Source organism: Ixodes scapularis, unplaced genomic scaffold, assembly GCF_016920785.2.
Source record: "Ixodes scapularis isolate PalLabHiFi unplaced genomic scaffold, ASM1692078v2 PGA_scaffold1__304_contigs__length_218370807, whole genome shotgun sequence".
Taxonomy (NCBI): domain Eukaryota; kingdom Metazoa; phylum Arthropoda; class Arachnida; order Ixodida; family Ixodidae; genus Ixodes; species Ixodes scapularis.
The window spans coordinates 70,107,700-70,128,427 of NW_024609846.1; the positions used below are offsets into that span (position 1 = coordinate 70,107,700).

Consider the following 20,728-nt stretch of genomic DNA (forward strand, 5'->3'; position numbering starts at 1 on the left):
AGAATAATAAAAGCCTGGGCATCGCCTCCTCTCCCTTCATGAAACGTCATCACAGTCGGATGGCGCTAACTCGGCTCCTGGGCCCGAGTCCGACCTTCGACGCGCTGATGGAACACGAGCCCCGGCCGAACACTGACGCAGCACTCGTGCCCAATCTCAGGCCTCAATCGATCTGGCTGTGATGACGGTGCGGAGGCCTTCTGCTTATCTAGGGGGTGGTGTAACACCCCGGTCGCAAGAATCTCGCTTTGTCGCAGTGCAGACTCATACTTTGGTGGGAAATGCACACCTCTATAGCGGAGAGGTTTTGACATGTACACAGGAGGAATTAAGAAAAAAATTTAAAAATGGTTACGTGAATGTTTTTGCATCTGATGGATGTCGGTACTCCCCTCAAGGTCAAATTTAGAAGACAAATAACACTGTAGCTATCCTGTTATCAAGAATATGTATTAGGCTGCAATGTCCTAACATGCTATGTCACGACATTGCAGCAACAGTTCTAATTTGAAATTGAAGGATGAGCATGGCGAGAAGGCCATCAAATCATATATTTATATTCACAACCTCTATGTGGGCCTTGACCTGATGATAGCCAGAGCCACAACATAATTTGGATCAGAACTAACAGAGCTTTGGCAGTGGGGCGATGATAACGAGATCAATTAGAATTTCATTTAAAAAGTATATGTATTGCCCTCATGCTGATTATGTACACTTATAAATCTATATGCCCATGCAGCATGCTGCTGACAAGCATAAATAAATGACAAGCTTTGCTTGCTGCCTCGATTACAACTGTGCAGCTTAAGCAGATCCTTGAGAATTTTAAGAGAGCATTCAGTTTGGTAATCAAAATTATTCACTTCTAACTTTATTTCAGTGGATGACTACCTGCCCCTGATATTAGGTATTTTTTTGTACCATACCTAAAGTTACTATTCGTGCACGATCATGCTCCTTCACTGACATATTACTGCATTTTGAAAACATATGTACTAAAGTAATCAAAGCAGCCTACAGCTAAACAAGTGATACCAACACTGTCAGGGTGGCTGAGGCTAGCATGACGGCACTAAGTAACAGGCTTGGAGAGAGGTGCAGACACTGTGATATTCAACTGAAAAGTTAATAAGCTCAAGTCATTATACACTTTAAGCCCAAAATTCATGATTCACACATGCCTATTATTCTCAGTATGAAGCCAAAGGCGAACCAAGTAGTAGTCCGTTGATTTATTACCGAAATAGAATACAATTTGAATACCAAACTGAATGCTTTGCTTATTTTTGGAAGGTTGCGATAAAAAATGCACTACTTAATTGGGTGAAAAACAAAGCCTTGTACACAATCATGTGCATGATTACATTCTACAAGTCGTTTTACATGTATACACATCATTCTATATCAAAGCTAACAGAATTTTCAAAAAAGGCCACGAAAGTTATCAGAATGTCTTCTTCATTGCGCATTCGTAGTACTCTGTGGACATCAGTAAAGGGGATAACCGTCACAGTATGTTGACTAATTGACGAAAATTTGCTAGCTTTGTAACTAATGGCTTTCTCGGCCATGCTGCAACAGCAGCGTTAAAAGCCAGCCAATATTAAAGGCTATCCCGACTTAAACAATTCACGAAATGCCAAGCGGCTTCCACATATTCCTTGTCCAACTTTTGTGTTTTAATGTCGGATGCAAAAACCGTGCTCAGGAGCTCAAGAATTTGTGCCGTTAATGGTGGGTGGGAGAGTGACATAGTCGTACTGGGCACATCGTCACTATCTCGACAGTGAGTCCTTGGTAGATGCATCCGCGTCATACTTCCAAGATAAAAAAGGTGCGTCCGAAGCAACCACGTCCGCACAACATCCTGAGGTCTTCCCCGAGTACGCAATTTTCGAATCGGGTGACAAAAAAAGCAAATTTTTAGCATTCCATATCTTGAACCTTGCTGCTATACAGAAATTCTGTTAGTCTAATATTTACTGCCTTTGAAACTAGAATTGAAACGTATCCCATAAAACAATTAATTAAAAACATTATTAAAAAAATTTTGTTCATTAGTTTTGATTAACATTCTGCAACGGTTATCCCCTTATCTAATGTCCTCCGAGCCCCATAAACACACAGTGAGGGAATCATTTAAGTAACTCGTGCCGTTTTTTTTTTTTTTTAATTTCGTTCGAATCAAAATAGACAGCTTTGTATACATGTATATAAAAATATTGAATGCATGTCCATCCCACTATAGAGGTCCACCTTTTCCTTAGGTAAAACTGGATCAAACTGGAGAAGGCCAGTTTTACATAAACCCCCAGCATGGTATGTACCAAGGGCCGCCAGAAATGATTGCTCACCTCAGAACACTCTGTGCGGCTTGAAGAAAACGGCTTGCGGTCTTTGACGGTGGGTCTACCCGCTTGGTGCAGCTGGGACCTGCAAGAAAGTTAACGCAGCTTGCCATATACCAGAAAGTAACAAAGACAAGGCCAGTATTACATAAACCCCCAGCAGGCATGCACCAAAGACCGCCAGAAATGATTGCTCACCTCACTGAACACTTTGTGCGGCTTGAAGACAGCGGCTTGCGGTCTGACGGTGGGTCAACCCGCTTGGTGTAGATGGGAACTGCGAAAAAGTTAATGCAGCTTGCCATATACCAGAAAATAACAAAGACAAGGTCAGTATTACATAAACCCCCAGCATGGCATGCACCAAAGACAGCCAGAAATTATTGCTCACCTCATAGAACACTTTGTGCGGCTTGAAGACAGCAGCTTGCAGTCTGAAGGTGGGTCAACCCGTTTGGTGTAGATGGGAACTGCGAGAAAGTTAATGCAGCTTGCCATGTACCAGAAAGTAACAAAGACAAGGCTAGTATTACATAAACCCCCAACATGGCATGCACCAAAGACAGCCAGAAATGATTGCTCACTTCATAGAACACTTTGTGCGGCTTGAAGACAGCGGCTTGCGGTCTGACGGTGGGTCAACCCGCTTGGTGTAGATGGGAACTGCGAGAAAGTTAATGCAGCTTGCCATATACCAGAAAATAACAAAGACAAGGTCAGTACTACATAAACCCCCAGAAGGGCATGTACCAAGGACCACCAGAAATCATTGCTCACCTCAGAGAGCACTCCACGCGGCTTGAAGAGAGCGGCTTGCAATTTTTGTTGCTGGGACCTGCAATATATTTAATACAGCCTGGCGTATACCACAAAGACAAAGCCAGTAATACATAAGCCTACAGCACATGTCCCAAGGACCACTACAAATGCACGCTCACCTCATGGAACATTCCATGTGGCTTAAAGAGAACGGCTTGCAATCTGTAATGGTGCGTGCACCTGTTTGGTGCAGCTGGGACCTGCAATAAATTTAGTACAGCTTGCCATATACCACAATGTAACAAAGACAAGGCCAGTAATACATAAGCCTAAAGCACGACATGTCTTAAGCATTGCTAGAAATGCTTGCTCACCTCATAAAGCACCCCATGCGACTTGAAGAGAGCGGCTTGCAACCTGAGGGTGAGTGCACCTGCTTGGTGCAACTGGAACCTGCAATAAATTTAATACAGCTTGCCTTATACCCACAAAGTTACAAAGACAAGACCAATACTACATAAGCCTCCAGCATGAAATATCCCAAGGACCACTAGGAACACTTGCTGAACTCATAGAGCTCTCCATGCGGCTTGAAGAGAGCGGCTGGCAATCTTTGGATAGTACCTACGGGTTCATTTCCCTTCCTTGATGAGCCTGAGAACTTTCGGATAAATGCCGCTCTTTGCGGTATGGCATGGTGCACACCTGGTACCTCTTTTGAGGTTTATCTGGCCAAAGTACCTATAACAAACATATAACAATTGGGTCACACACTGCAGTATCCAGCAATACCACAGCAATGACAAACGTTAGAGAAGAGAATAAACATAAAATTATGTTTACTAACCAAAATATGTTAATTACCTTCTTAAGTATTGGTATAATGGGCTATGCTGCGATTGCAATTTTAAACGGAGACATTATTAAAGCCCAACCTAAATGAAACAATTTTGTGAAAAAGCAGCAAGTTTTGAGTAATCCATGTTTTTCGGAAATCGCCGGTTAGAGTTTTGGGGTTACATTACTCTCTTTAAAATTGCAATTGCGAAGAGGCCCATTACACTGCTAAATAATAATAATAATAATATTCATAATAATAATATAATACATTTATTGTATCTAGCGCACATCAGTTAGCATGACGGGCACATCACAGCCAACATGAGGCTTGTGGGATATGCCACCCTGAAATTAACAGTCCAACATAGCTATACTTTGAGCCCGAGTGCAAAGTGAAACAACTATATCTAGATGTCATTAGGATGTCACAGGTGCCATGTGACACAGTTAGATGCAGACACACACCATGCACATGCACACCAACATATGCAAATGCAACGTTAGGTTTGAAAATAGCCACTATAAAAAAGAGGAAGCAATTATAACCTCGTTAAAAAAAATCATGCACTAATGATAATAAACGCAACTATACTAAACAAATAACGCAACTATACTAAACACAAATTCATTAAACCAAGTCCAAAGGGGAAGTGTCACGGCCGGGGTGTCTGAAGCTGCACAAGTGTAATCTACAGTGAAATAAGAAAAGAAAAGTAAAAAGCTATGTAATTAAACAGTGACTTTACAATTTTCGGTTAATTAGTAAACATATTTTGACGTTTATCCGCCTGTCTAATGTCCGCCGAGCCCTACTATTATACAGTGAGGATGGCATCCACATATATATCACCTTCATTTTCCTTTACAGTCCGTTAAAGATTACAAAAAAAAAATTTGATATATCAGAAGAATCTTTCGACGTCATTTCAGCTGTCTAATGACTCAGGTGTGCAAATGAATGAACAGTACTCATCAATGAAAAATAAAACAAGAAAGCGCAGAAAAATAAATAAAATATAAACTTCTGCGAAGCCGATCAGCCGTTGGGTATGCTGAGCCAATTATTACGATTTTGCGAAATGTTCACCCCTAAACAGACAGTGCGGTGGAAGCTGCATGTTCGTTTGACCAGTCAACTGTCGATTCTGCACAACGTGGTCACCGCCTCTCGCATACTCACGCGGGGAGAGCGAGGTCAAGCGATAAGAGGCTTTAATTATAGTTGGCGAACAAGTAGCTTGCACCGCACTGTCAGCGTAGGCGTGAACGGAATATAGGACATGCAAAAACCTAAAATATATGTACCGTATTTTCCGGGCTATAGTCCGTACCCGGTGTATAGTCCGCAGGGGCAAATTGGGGGTCCAAAGTAAAAGTTCTTGCTTAGATACTTAGATAGTCCGCACCCGGTGCATAGTCCGCGTGCCGTGCATAGTCGGCACCTGGTGCTTAGTCGACACGAAAATCTTCCTACAGACGGCACACCTTGACACATGTCTGCTTTCTTAGCACACAAAGAAGCCTACAATCAGGCACGTAGCCAAAATTTTGTTTCGGGGGGGGGGGGGGGGGGGGGGGGGGCTCCCCCTGGCTACGTGCCTGCCTATAATATACATAAATCATCATTAACATACTCTTTCACTCACAAAATCCGTCACATCTCCTCATACTGAACGATCTTGAAAAACAAAATTCGTGTATAGTCCGCACGCGTAGAGAGTCCGCACAGCCTAAAATTTCAGCTTTTAAACATGTATAGACCTTGGACTATAGCCCGGAAAATACGATATAAAAAATAAGCACACTGTTAAATATAAAGTCAGAGCCAGCAGCGAGCTGCAGAGTGGATGTTTACAACAATTAACCCTCCAAACTGCTTGAGAAATTTCCCGTCAAATTACGAGGGCGGTCAATAATTTTGTGTACGTCTTAGAGGCTCGTGAATCGAGTGCACTGGAAACTTCCGTTTTCGAAGCCGCTAAAACGTCGTTCAATGACACTGCGTCGTTACAAAGACGTTAGCCGCTCGCTTATGTTGTCTGGCTCCATGAATGTTGTTGCAAAAACAAACATAGAAACTAAGCTTCCATAAAAGCTCGTACTCGCGAGTTCTCCTAAGAGATAAGGCGCAGGGCTCTGAGTAGGGCGCCGCCGCTGCAGCACGGATAAATAAACACGTGCATATTATAACGGAAACATAACGTGCTGAAAAAGAAACACCAAAAGCACGATGTGTCGCTGGACGCCCGTGAACTCAGACCGCAGATTTCGAACACGATCGAGCGCTTTCCGTCTTCAACCGAAAGCACTCGAACCGCGAACATGGAGAAACATTCGATTACAATACGTAAGCAAGACATTGCAAGGATAGTCACATTGCATACCTTGAAGTGGGCGATTTAGTCGTCGATGAGCTGATGAGGCCCTGATGCATCACAGAACACTACACTGACCACGATGTCAACAGCCACCGAGGCGAGTTCGACGAACGCCCGAAGAGCGATAGCATGGCATGGCGATAGCTGCTGCAACCTCTGTTTGCGCCTGCGCGGCACGGGCGCACGACTCGGAGCAATACCGCAAAACAACAGAGATGGGTGTTGCAACAACGGCAACACCATTCTGCGAGAGAGGAGGGCCGCGAAAGAGCTGCGGGGCTGCGCGCTGCGCGGCGGGGCATTCAACTCCTCGCCATCTGCGCATGCTTGCACTCCTGGGATTTCGGCTTTTCTGGAAGGCTCGGCTCTCGCGCCAAATAAATAATGGGGGCATCCTCGTATTTTGAAATGATGAGCGTGCCCGTCTTTTTTGACGAGGGAAAGACACGTCAAATTGACGTAAATTTTTTACAGTGTACCAACCCCTAAAGGAAGGAGTCATTCCGAACACCCTTAAATTAAGATGTGATTCCACAGTACATTTTTTTATTGGGATGTTATGATTGCGCAGTATGCCCTCTAAATTGGATGTACGACGCCAGAAAGGGAAGTAAAAAAGGCGAAACGACGAACACCCATAAGATAGGGTGTAGTATGCCAAGAAACTGCACGAATAAATGACTGCGAATATGTCGAAACATGCCTGGTTCACTTTTTATTTTTTTATCAAGATTCTACTAGGCTCTAGTAAATTCTCTATAGACGATTGCAAGCATGTATCTGGCCGGAGTCATGTCTCTGCTGTGCGGGCAAGTGCGTGCATATCCAATATTGCCAAAGGGCCAAACTACGTTCACGCACACGTCATCAAGTTTGGCGAAGGTAAGACTGGAAGAAATAGTTCCCTTTTATTCTCGCAATTTCACCACGACCAAGACGCTCCTGAGTCACTGATGGTCCGTGCGAGTATACTTGGGCCAGACTAGGACTAGCACGCCTCTGTAAGGTCATGAACATTCCAACCTGACATTGTTTCACGACCCCTTTAAATTGTACAACCGAAGGCCATATTTAAATCTCCAACTTACTTTTCGTGCAGCATTTATGCTTTCTAGCACTGGTGACGTAAGCAAAACTCGACAAGATTGTAAAGACCGAACGACCGGGAGTAGCTTGGGACGCAGGCGGCAGTTCATGTTTGTAAACAGCAAAATGGTCTATTGAGACGGTAGCAGGACTACTATCAGAGGCATGCTTGCAGAGTACTTCCAAATAAGAGAGCGATCTCATGTAACCCGCGATAGATTCATAATCCGATTCGGGCAGCACAGAACGATTCGCAAACACGATGTCGAGGATGAAGGCGCTCGCTCACATTCAACGGATATCTCGCGATCGCCGATGAGCAGCTCTCGGTCGTGATAGATGCGTAATCCGATTCAGGCAGCACAAAACAACGCAAACACAGTGCCGAGAATGATGGCGGTCGATCACATTCGACAGAAGTATCGCAGCCGCCGATGAGCTGCTCTTTGTAGAAACGCGTCCAACAAACACAGCACAATAATTCAATAGACTCCGACGAAATAAACTGCCATTGCCAAAAAGTTGGCATGGCTGTAGCCTGTATTCCGGCCATTCACGGCGAAAAACCACGCTGGCCTGCGCGAAAAAGCACAGCCGCAATATGGGACTCGTTAGGAACTGCTTGCACGAAAAACAATAGAATCATCACCGGCGGTTTTTGGAACCGGACCTACGTGGTCCCTACAACTCACCATAACTTGCCAAACGGCGAAGGCTATGACCCCAGTGAGGCCATCAGTGCGTCAGAGCGGGTGGCGTGACAAATTTTTCTGCAAGCGTTTTTGTCCTACAGAGAGCAGTTACCTGTTTCGCTTCACCCCTCTGATTCGCTAGAAGCGGCCTTCGCACTGGTTCAAAGTCACGCGAAGGCACAAAAGAAGGTATGGAGGCTTATCAGAAGACTAGGTCAAAGGGGCTTGGACAAAGCAGCGAATCTCCCTCTGCTGCTTTGCATGACCACCTGCACTGCCCAGGGAGGGTCGCGAGAAAAGTGTGACTGCTCTAGTGCGGACTGCGAGATCACAAAATAAACACAAAAGCAAATTCGTACGCCGTCGAAGCACGGGTCAAAGCTAAGACGTTGAAAGCACGAAGCAACAGACGCGGTTTCACGCGTTCTCAAGAAAAATCGGAAAAAGTTCGGGGCGCTGGATATTTTGGTGTCAAAACGCAGAGACAAGAATCGCGTACCCTAACGGAGGTGTCATGAATCCGGCACATTCGATTGTTTTGCGCAATGGTTTCTTCAGAACTACACAGAAAGATAAAACCTTAGTGAAGGTGCTATGAGTAGTACGGGGCCCAGTCAGGTGAGTTTCTACTACCGGAAATGAGGGCGCCACAATTTGTTCAATGCTTCGGCGCAGGAGCGCTTTCTTGGGTTAAAAGTAAGTAGATTCCGCTTTGTTTAATTTCTTTTTAAACTTCGTATTTTAGGCAGTCAAGAAATAGATATACCTCACCGGCATAGCCGATTCACGCAGGACACTCTTGACACTCGACCAAGAACGGCGCCGCGTATGGCATGTCAGAATGGCGTCGGCGCGACCCATACCCTTCGTAAAATTTTGGCTGGACCAAAAAGGTATGGGCACAATCTTTCCAATTAGACCCAATATCGGCGCAGTATGGTGTGCTGCCTGGGCTGTATATTAATACGTCTTCGTTAACATTTTGCGAGCGGGGATTGTTTCTCAATTCGAAGTTAAACTGATAAAACTGATGCACGCGCGACACGTAATTTTCGGCTCGTGTCGGACGGAGAGTTTGATCGGAGTTGCAAAAACTATTCTCTAGCACTTCCTAACCATACCCGCCTTCATGTGGCGATTAATTATACTCGATGTTTCTCCCGTCGTACATCAGCAACAGTTTAACCAAAGCAATAAACATGAACGGCTCTGAAATCATTGGTGTATTCAACAGCATCAACATTACGCCCCTTTCACACCGTGTGAATGAGGGGCGTAAAATTCGCCCATACATTCTTCTTTCACGATTTCAGACACCACCGCTACAAGAATGGCGTAAAAAGGGCGTGTAAGGGGTGTAAGACGCCAAAATACCCTTTTCACACTAATAATATTCAGAACTCCTGCGAAAAGGGAGTGTAAAAAGGTTGTTTTTCCTCACTTGCACTTTTCTTACACCCTTCTTACAGGATTATGGGTGTTACAATGTTTAGTGTGTAGACGGGGCCCCAGTACCCCCCCCCCCCCCCTCCTCACTGACTGCCTGCTTGCCTCGGACGAAGAGCAAATCTTGCCTGGTCTGGCCCTGTCTGGCAGAATGGTGAATGCACCGCGTTGAGCCGCTAACCACAGTAAGATGAGGACGTTTCGCTTTCCGGACGGAGAAGAAGGAAGATTTCCAGACCACGGGTATTGAAACTTTAATTTGAAGGCCGGCACGCACCTCCCAGTAAGTTCAGGCAGGTCTCTGGCAGACGTTCAGGGCACACTGGCATCATCTTGATAAATGTCAGTATGCCTTGAACATCTGCTAGACAGACCTCCCTTAGGGTTCGAAAGAAAAACTGCTAGACAAAGTTTTTTTTTTTAATTTTGCATGATAATCCAGTGTTTTGTAATGCAGGTCTGAGTGCACTATACGCTGTTGCAGATATCTGCATCCGCAGCAAGCAAAAGGACAGGAGGCCGAGGAAACCACGGCTAATAATGGAGCCATAAGATGCTCCGCCTTATATAGTCACCTGCAGCGCCAATTAACTTCTGAACCGCATAAGGCAAGGGATGTTATGAATGGAAGCTGGCTCTTAAATTGGCTGGAGAAACCGGTGCCTTCATGTAACGACCTTAAGCTTTCACCGAAAGTGTTCCATGGTGCAGATTTATCTGGCAAACTCTAAGACATCTCAATTCACGTGAAAAGAGCTTGACAATTGCAAAAACAAACACTCCAACACAGTCGATTGAGAGTTCCACACTGTAAAAATCGACGTCAATTTTACATGTCTTTCACTCGCCAAAAGACGGGCAAGCTCGTCGTTGCAAAATACGAGGTTGCCCTCATTATTCATTTGCAGCGAAAGCCGAGCCTTCCAGAAAGGCCGATATCCCAGGAGTGCAAGCATGCGCAGATGAATCAGAATAGCCTTGACGACGAAGGAAGAGCTGCATGAGATAGTTTCCGTTATACATTGAAAAAGAAAACCTAAAATTTAGATAAAACCAAAGATAGACTAAACTTTTGTTAATTTTTACAGCATTATTATAGTGACAATATTAGTAATATAATATTAATTTGCCCGATTTCGTTAAAAAAATATAAAAAATATGGTTTTTTGGAGACTGTGCATCACCATCGTGCAATCAGCTTCGTTTGGCTTTCGGCGTGGTTCCGCAGGCAGAATCGTTTCCTTTTTACTTCTTGGCCGTTTAAACAGATAATTTAGATATCTTGCTTACGAAAACCGTGTCCAAGAATAGCAAGCAATGACTGATAAATGGGAGACGCTGCCTCTAGCCAGCGCAAGTAAGTGGCGGACATTCCGTGGCCGACTGGTGCAAACGCCGCTAAAAAAGTGTTTTTTCATTTTTTTTTTTTTTTTGCGAAGTTCGCGGCTGGTTTAAGCTTTGTCGTGTACCGCTTGCTTGCTACGCTACGCTTGATTCTAAATATGCTCTACCAGGTGTTATTTCGTTATTTGAAAAGAGCGTATCTTCTTCAAAACCTATGGCTTTCTCCGCAGAGTGAGAAAGATTCGCGTGCGGCGGAACCGAGGGCCAACGAGGGCCTGTTCTGGGCGCCGTCCTACGACACTTGCCCGACGACGCTTTTGCGGAGCATTAAAGTGCAGTCTGGCGGCAGTTCAAGCAATCACAGGTAATGCTAGTTCTGACGTGTGGTCCCAACAGTCTCTCGCCACCGATTTGTTTCATAAAGTGGGAGCGAGAAAAACGTTACAAGAGCAAGCAGCATGATTTCTTGCCTGTTCTGGTGCCTGTGTAGTAGAGACGCGCGGTCTCTCTGCGTTTGCCGATGCGGCACGCTTTTCAAGTTTACGATTGTGTGATGTAAATAAAGTGAGCTTGTATGTCACGTTTTTTAGTGGCGGCGAAAACCACTACAAAAAGCATAACAGTTAAAAAATGCAAAAGCATGAAAAATTGTGAAAAGAACATGAATATTCAATGGCGTTGAAAGACTACCAACATATCAACTCACCCAGTTTTTCCTTCTTTCAAGGAATAATGTACATTAGTAATAAATCAAATAAATTCCAACTTTAGTTGGTTACACATGTTTAATTCATATGCAGTACAGCCCCATCCTGCTCTAGTGCTTCTATGATATCAGGTAAAGGCCTGTTCACACTCTTGCAACCGAGTACGACCGAGTGAGACAAGATCGGGTTTTAAGCCTCTTGCGATCTCTTAGGACCAGCTCCGCTGCAGGACATCTGGTCCTAAGAAGTCGCTAAAGGCTTAAAAACCGGTTTGTTCTCTCTCGGTCTTACTCAGTCACAAGAGTGTGAACGGCGCTTAATGTGTAAATGTATAGGATGATTCATAGCAACCATTTATGTCCGACCCATTATATTGAATCTTTTCTCTAAAAGCTCGAAGTTATTTATATAAAAAAGGTGCTCATCATAAATTAAGCCGCATCACTAAATGTACAATAGCGTGTGACTTGTAAGTATGTTTTCAGCAAACGAAAAAGATGCATTAAAAAAAAAGGCAATCATTTTGTTTCCTCTGTGTTAAAGATTCTTTCAGGTACACGCAAAATGTGGGTGTCTAGTCTACGTGTAGACTTGTAGAATTGACATTTCCCGCAGGGTTGCAGGCCTGACTCAGTTTGACTAGCAGGTTGCAACCTATGTGGGAACCTGGTGAACTTCATCACAAGAGTAAAAGTGACGTTACTATAGGGGGCTGGATCGTGCATCGAGCGTACAGGTATGAACCCACCGGAAGTAAGCGGCTTGGCCCGGAAGCGAGTGCTTTACAGGCTTTTCAACTCTCCGAAGTGCTGGTTTAAACAGCGTTCAGGGCGCTGGGTTTCTTTTCTTGTCATCCCAGGAGAGCCTGCTTGTTGCGGAGTAACAGTGAATGCGAACCCGAGTAGTCTCCTGGGAAGCCATTTGATGTGAAAATTTTGAGATTCTAGTTTATCAAGTGTGCGTATGTCTTGGTGAGGACGAATTTGTTTTCATGTTAATGAACCTTTTGTAGAAACATCGGTTTGAGAGTAAATGGTTCTAGTGCCCTCTCTGTCTTCCTCCTGGCCGAGGAGAGAGGGAAGAAGGTTTTTTCGTGTGGACTTCGGCATTCAAACGGTAACAAAATTAGAAACAAAAATAGGAAATTAAGTACACCCGTAATCAACGCAAGCTTCTGCGGTTTTAATCACATGAACTCAAATTACTTGTAATGCATTTCTTTTGGGAGTAATTTTTTTAATCATTGGAATGCGTGTATTAGGAAGTTATCACAGGACTAATGGGATATTACATTAAAAATTATACTAAACTTACTTGCAGCCCTTACTGTATTGTTTCGTCTTTCTGATAAAAATATGTTAATTAGGAAGATAAGTCGTTCAGAGATCGGTGACTTCTATTCGATAATGACTGTGCAAATCACCCGTTTCGAGACCGGTAAGAAAATTGTGTCGTTTTGAATATTTAAATTAGTGGGAAGGATAATGGTTACTTTCCAAGAAACGGTCAATTAGATTTCGCCTCGTTTAATCGAGAAATCTTATAAAGTTACTTAAGAAGAAAGTGTGATTGTAATTTTAATGAATTATATTTTTTGTGCAACTTTTACGGGACTCAATTGAAGTGAATACGTTAAACAGCGGATATGGGCGTACATACTATTTTTCAGGCAAGTGAATACGAAAGGACTTCGGGTAACCCGCACGTAAAGCTAAAGTAACGCTGCAAAAAAAAAAAAAAAACTTCCTAATACAAGGACTTTATATCGACCATAATTCTTCTGTTAAATAAAGAGTATTAGGAAATTGACATATATATTCCTCAGATGAATACTTATGTACATATCTGGCTAAGTATCGATCAACGTTAATGTTGGAGATATAGCTTTAGCCAGAAATATGTCTTTCTTCTTTCAGTTGACACCAAAAAGCTGTATTCATAAGAACACACACGCACATCTTCCGCAAGGACATATTTCCAGGCGAACAAAGTTTGCTACTTCATAATATTTTTGGAGCACTCAGAAACACGCATATATTGAATAGCGGTGATAGCTGAAAGACAAGTCATCACCTAGGCATACCCTATTGTTTGTTCCTGGATACTTCACGGTTTGAAATTCATGTATCGTACAGTTATGGACTCAACGTAATGCTGATATCCGTATGGTCTTGACATCCACAAAAATGCTTACTAGACCTACGCCCACAGAATTACTTTAATCTTAATGTAGGATGTAATATATATCATATAAAATAATCTTCTTCACGACATTCTACTGCGCTACGAGTCGGTATTGTTAAATTATTATTTATCCTGAAAATATTCCCGCTCTTGAACTAGTGTAAATAATTAGTCGCTGAACAAACAAATCGAGAATATCTGCCTGGTTCGAGATAAGGCAAAGGAAATAATATTTACGCAGAACGCACAAAGTGGTGAAGTAATAATTAATGTTTATTTAATTGTAGTCATGGGTGTTTCTTTTCAAAAGTTGCTGGTTTTTATAGCTGGAGAGCTGCGGGCGTTCCAAGACGAATCCATCTCCTGAAAAATAAAATAAAGAACGACACAGGTTAGAGAAACAATTGCTAATTACAGTCGGTTACTGTCACTGACATATCGAGAAGAGACTTTCCAGCCTTATTATGATTGCTTAGACAATAAGATTACTGTATGAGTCAGTAAGAACGCCAAAGAACGAACGAAAGCAAGAAGTGTGAGCACGATACGTCGCAGCCTGCGTTTCTTGAATTGTGATTTATTGTATAGCCGTCAGTCATTCGAAAAAAATGGCCGCATCTTCACGTGGTGAATGATGTTAATTGGGGCGAAGCTCTAGTGGTGCTGATAATACTGATTTTATTGTTCATATGTAGTGCTGATGGTGCTCATTTTTTTTATTGCTCGTAGGTAGTGCTGAGTTCCGGGTTGCGTTTCGACTTTATAAACCCCATCTATCTATCATCTATCTATCTATTATTACTGCTTTATGGTCGGTGAAATGCAGAGCTTTATGGTCGGTGAAATGCAGCTTCTAGCGGATCAGCTTGGATCCGCTAGAAGCCGTGGGAAGCCATCTCCACCGCTTAAGTCAACGGTCCATGTCAGAAAGAGAAAGTGTGGTGTGAACGTGGTCAAATACGCATTTGAGCATTTGACTGCAGCGCCCTCTCGTCTATAAACGTTGAGCCAATCCAAGCAAAGTTTAACGTGATTTACATACACATTTGACCGCTGCGTCCTTTCCTGTATAGACGTTGAGCGGCGACATGCAATGTTTCATCCATGACATCCCCAGCTCTTGAGTTACTACCACATCTCACACCCCCTACTCGTCCCGTAGTCGTGGCCGAGTGGTTAAGGCGATTGACTAGAAATCCATTGGGGTCTCCCAGCAAGGGTTCGAATCCTGTCGACTGCGCAAACATTGTTTTTTTATTTTTATGTGAGCACGGACGCCGGCCGGCCGGACGGACGGACCGACAAGGCTAGACTCTAAGGAGCTTCGCCCCTAATATTGATATTTCGTCTCAGTCAACCACCTTGGTCGTACCACATTTGTGGGGAATTTCACGAACTAATAGGGCGACGTAGGAATTGAAATTTCGCCACAAATAAAAACAAAATATTAGATGTTTTAGGCTGATGCTTACATTTCTTGTAGAATCCTCCGTATCCGAGACCTCCAAGACCGTAGCCATAGCCGAGTCCGTAGCCCAGACCATAGCCATGTCCGAGGCTGTGACCGTAGCCATAGCTAAAATATGGCGTGTGGTGGGAGACGCTGGAGTGGGCAAGTGGAGCACCGACCCAGCTACCGTAGCCGCCATAGCCGAGGTAGGTGGCGAAGGTGCAGGTGGCCAGAGCCATGATGAGGATGGTGCGGAACTGCAAGGCATTTGATGCGAATTAAAGAATGTGAACTTGGGTTATAGTAAGCAGTTTATACAGATACCGTAATTTCGGCTCGGTAAGTCACATATTTGCTGTATTAGCCACATTTCCTGTCCTGAGCGGTGGACTTCATTTAAAAAAAAGTTGGTATAGAATTGTGATATTTGTGCGGTTGACACGGCAAGAATGCATTGAAGGGCCTGCATGTCTGCATTATCATCGCAAAAAATGCGCAAGCGTGAACAAGTTTTAAATTCTCGTTAACGAATTGAACAACTGATATCCCTCACGTGGCAAATTTCTAGATTTGAGTTTTATACGGTGTAAAGAAAATGGAAATAAACAGTACCGTTTTACAAAGCGCAAATAAGGAAATGTTAAAAACACACACACATACACACGCCTTATTCATCGGAAAGTATTATACTATCGGCTTTCTCGAGAATCTAAAGTGGCCTACTTTTTAAGCGGGCTTCTGGAACCAAATATAATATTTAAACTAGTATAGACGCAAGACTTTTTTTTTTTTTTTTGCAATACTCTTTTTTTGTTTATAATTTTAGCCTTGATATATTATGAAAATCTTTCTAAATTAAGGCAATTAAGAAATATTGAGGGTAGTAGAAAGGTGTTATTGCATTATGAAAGACGGCAACTCCTACCATGTTTAAATTCGGAATTAGTCGATGGGATCCAACTGGCGAAGAGCTTCAGTTTTTCGGTCTTTTTATACAGGGACCTTGTCGACCTTGTAGTTTAATGGCCAATGAGAGAACGCTTCACGTCTTTCTGTTTTCTTTGAATGACGTCCCCAACAGTGTTTTTACAAAGCGTTTTGCTTACACATAAAATGACTTCGCTTCTACGTTGACATTCGATTTGCAAGCAAACTACTTGAGGAAAAAAAAAAAACGCAAGTATGCACGGTTTAACGGGCTTCTACTGCACTCTGCGGAATATTGCACCCCGCACTTTCTGTTCCGTCAATGCAAGATTGTAGATAAGGAGAAGCTCTAGGTTGCGCTCTGCAAAACTGCATTGGTGGTCGTTGCGTATTTTCTTTCAAGCACATCATTTGATTACGAACTTAAAAATACAGCGGGGGGTTTTCGATAAAATTATTTCTGTCACGTCCCATCGTATTTTCCTGTTTCACCTGAAAAGTATCGAGACGCTTTACGCGTGTTTACGTTCCGCCCTCATTGCCCAAGAGTATACCGATTTTCTCTCGAAATATAGACGCGAAGACTCTATGATATGTGCACGTGTAGCCGAGAACAATTGAGTGCTAGAACTAATAAAGGCCAATGCTAAAATTCCGAAAATCATCCCAGCGCTATCTTAAAAAAGTTTAGCGTACTACATTTCACTTTAGAAAATTTTAGGGAACCGTTTTTGCACATCCGACACGGCACGGTGCACCGTTTGGCACAAACTGCGCACGATCTACCGCAGAAGGCTCGCACTTGCGCAGATCGTAAAGGAGGGCTTATCGTACTGTATCGGGTGAGGAGGGGGGGGGGGGGGGGAGTAATGATTTTCGAGGTGATTATTCATTTGGTCGAGTGACGAAAACAACGATAGCGCTATTACAAAGTTGCTGGAAAAAACAGAAACAGGAGGGGAAACATAGCTACATCTCATACGAAAACGGTCTATAGACATTTATGAAATATCCTATGGTGAGCTATCGCCGTATGTGGCCTTCTATGGTCAGCCGTGAGAAACTATAAAACATGTTATTGCCACCCAGAAAATAATCTGTCGTCAATGCTATAAAATCTCGACCATTCAGATTTCTATAGCCGGCTATAGAATAATATGTGTTTAGGAAACTATAGACTTCCGACGATTCAATTTTCTTGAGCAAACAATAAAAAGTATATGCTCTTAATGCTATAAATTCGTGACTGTTAAATGTGCTTTGCCGGCTATAGAGGAATGTATATCCCTAAATCTATAGACTCGCGACCATTACATTTTCTTTAACCGACTCAGTAGTGCTTTAGTCACCAAAGCTACAGGCCTTCAAACTATCAATGTGCTTTAGCCGGCTGAAGAAGGATGTATGTCACTATTACTATAGACTCTTGACCAGTAATTTTTCTTTAGCCGGCTCAATAGTGCTTTATGTCGCTTAGGCTATAGACCCGCGACCTTCTGCTTAGCAATGCAGGGGTAGGAAAGTGGAAGAGAGTCATTCGTGTCATTCATGCGCTCGCTCGGGGCGAGAATTTTTTTTAGCCGGCTTAATGGGGCGTTTTCGTCGCCGGTGGTACAAACACGCGATCACAAAATCACCTTTAGATGCCTATAAATTTTTAAAAGTTTTGCCGGCTGCTCTCTTTTCGCATTACCTTACCTCGGCGCTGACGTCAAATTATTCTTTCATGTTCTAGCTATAATTATCAATTTCTGTCTCTTCCTGTGCATTTTTATTGTTTGTAAGTATACGTATTTCGTAGAATTAAAATCTTCTAATCTGTCACAAATTCATTATTATTATAAAAACTTAAAAAAGCTACGGGGTGGTAAAAAAAAAAAAACTAATTAACAGCACAGAGGTGGAGGGTAGTTTTGAAGAGAAAATTCCTAATACATTTTCGTATAACCGAACCGAAAATGCCCCTTGGCCGGAGCGATCGAGGTGCGCCACCCTGTGACATGCTCTGTGGTACCTGTTGCAACAGCCGGCGCACAGCGTCTCCGTCTACTCGTCATAAAGGAAAAAACCGGAGCGACTTTCCAAACCTATCAGCCTACAAGCTTGGCGGTAACATGATATAGGAGGTAGGGCGCGGCAGGACCAGAACCTGCGCCGCCTGTGAGCGCCAATAGATCCGCCGCCGTGGAGGGCTGCACAACGCGTAGAAATTAAAGATACATAAAAAATAACTACGATTGAGTGCGATTGTAACTTAATTTATATGACAACGGTTTGGAGAAACGTGAACTCCAATTTGTGTAAGCTCATGTGACCTACGCCAGTGATTGTAAAGCAAGCCACTTTAAGAACAAGTACCAACTACACGAGCTGCAGAGTGTATTTTTCAGCGAAGTTTATTTTTTCCGCAACTGGGCATGGCAAGAATGCATGCGGTAGAATCGGGGGTCGTGTAAAGCACCAGGCAACGTTCTACAACCTCCGATGGCCCACGACGTTGGTGATCAAGTCGGCGTCAGAGATGATCGCCCACTGACCACGATACCGCCGAACGTGGAACTAATCCACCTCCCGAAAGCTAACGTCAAAGCATTCAGAGACATGAAAGCAAAGGAGTGGGTCTCTGTTTCTGTTGTGCGTGGAATTCAGTCCTTGTTCATATAGGCAACGTCCTATCTTTCTCTACTTTCCTTACGGCAATTCTGTATATTTAGTACTCTGTAAAATAAAAAAAAATAATATATATATATATATATTAAAGCATCTTTGAAGGGTCTGATAGAACAGATTATGAGCCTTGATCTGTGAAAATTAAAAAAAAATTATTAGGGCCTTCATTTTGAACTGGCCTTCTAATTACAGCAAAATTGGTAACCCCTCTACATTTCAGTTTTTGTTTTTTTAAAAAGGTTATCGTTTTTAATTTCAATCACAATGTAGGTGAATATAAAGCAAACGCGTCAAAATCATGTTATAAAATTTGAATTTCCAGTCTTTTAATATCCGGATCCACAAAGCTCTGAATTGCTTCGTGATCGAAAATGCATGTTTACTTCTTTTCATTTTATGTCCAGTCTCGGCACAAAATATATTAAACCTAAGACAACAAGAATTTTTCTCTTATAAATATCTAGAAGGGGACGGTTTGACGCAAGTCGTAAAAACTTGCACGTATACCGACAACGCGACTTTGTTATTTTTGTTCCTGAAGATAAATTTTATTTTCCGCAAAAAAAGTTTGATTGTGTTTTTGCTCTTGCTCAACAGGTGAAATATTTATTTCGATAAAAGTTTAAAAAAAATGTCGACCGCAAATGGTCGTTCGATCCTGTCTGAAAACGCCCCCCAATGCAGATAATCTCAGTAAATTGGACTTCCATTTTCTTTTAATTAAATATCTTTATTTTTTTCGCGTTGAGCGGCCCTCCACGGCGGTGGATCTATTGGCGCTCACAGGCGGCGCAGGTTCAGGTTCTGCCGCACCCTACCTCCTATATCATGTTGCCGCCGTGGGCATTTTGGGAATACAATTTGTTCCCACACCCTCCTAGCAAATAACGATTGCCTTAAAAATTACCTTGGTGCGCATTGCGGGCCCTAAGGCCTTACAAATTACCTTAAAACTTAGCATGACAGCGCCGTCTCAAATCGAAATGGAAAAGTGGAATGCGATTCTCACTAACGCGTCCCTTGTGTTGGTGATGTGGCGGCAGCGGCAGTGAACGGACACCGTCAAACCCAACCTTGTATTTTGCAACTTCGAAGACAGTATCGGGTCAACTTTTATTCAAGTTTTTTCATCGCACGTCAACCGGCTACGCCATTGCTACCATCAGTTCGAACTCTTTATAACATTCAACGTCTTATCTCTCGGTTCGAGTGGGTGGTGCCCAAGAACAGCCTGAGCTCATTTCGGACACTTTGGTGTTGGCAGCGGCAGCGAACGGACATCGAATTACCCAATACTGTCTTTTACAAACTGGTGCTACTTTTTTCAAATTACTTAAAGAACATAATTTTACACATTGCTGTAGCTAATGCTGTCGCGGGAGTTTTTTTGGTTTTGAACATTGCACTGTTCAGTACATTTTTAACGGTACTCTACTGTTCCAAATTTTCAAAATTTTGCAACCTTTAACGGTCAGATATCCTGGAGACCACAGTGACGTGTCAAAGCCCTTGGGTGAAATACAACCTAGTGGTATTAAGGAGGCGGTCGAAGTTCTAACTGACCTAATCAATAGGCTAAAGACAATTGAGACTAACATAAAAAAGACGTAGGGAGGGTGTGGAGTTCGAACGCAGAAATTCATGCTTAGCTTGTCGGATTTTGAGAATCCATCACCCTTTTTAATGCGGACGTCAGCTTCCAACGAGAAATAACCAAGGCAAAAACCAAAACTCTCGGTTGCTAACAAAAAAAAAAAAAAAACATATAATTGGAGAGCTTAGAGGAGCAAAAGAGGAAATGTCGGAACTTAAGCAGCACAGCGGGAACTTAACATCAAGTTAAAAGGCCTTGCAGTATTTGCAAAAGAAAACCTACCGAAGGTAGTGGGTCCAG

General features: G+C 43.0%; 1 protein-coding gene and 1 long non-coding RNA gene across 2 annotated transcripts; both read right to left on the minus strand.

The window, feature by feature from the left end:
• Window positions 1-2,966: 2,966 nt before the first annotated feature.
• LOC120850536 lies at window positions 2,967-6,522 on the minus strand. The gene is made up of 4 exons (XR_006077722.1): window positions 6,335-6,522; window positions 3,485-3,563; window positions 3,129-3,370; window positions 2,967-3,014 (listed from the first exon to the last, which is right to left on the minus strand). It is a non-coding gene; the product is annotated as an uncharacterized LOC120850536 (long non-coding RNA).
• A 7,517-nt stretch (window positions 6,523-14,039) lies between these two features.
• On the minus strand, window positions 14,040-16,185 carry LOC120850544 (keratin-associated protein 6-2-like). The gene is made up of 3 exons (XM_040223067.1): window positions 16,163-16,185; window positions 15,260-15,494; window positions 14,040-14,150 (listed from the first exon to the last, which is right to left on the minus strand). Coding segments are annotated over exons 1-3 (240 nt in total). The 5' UTR covers window positions 16,166-16,185; the 3' UTR covers window positions 14,040-14,148.
• Window positions 16,186-20,728: the final 4,543 nt, after the last annotated feature.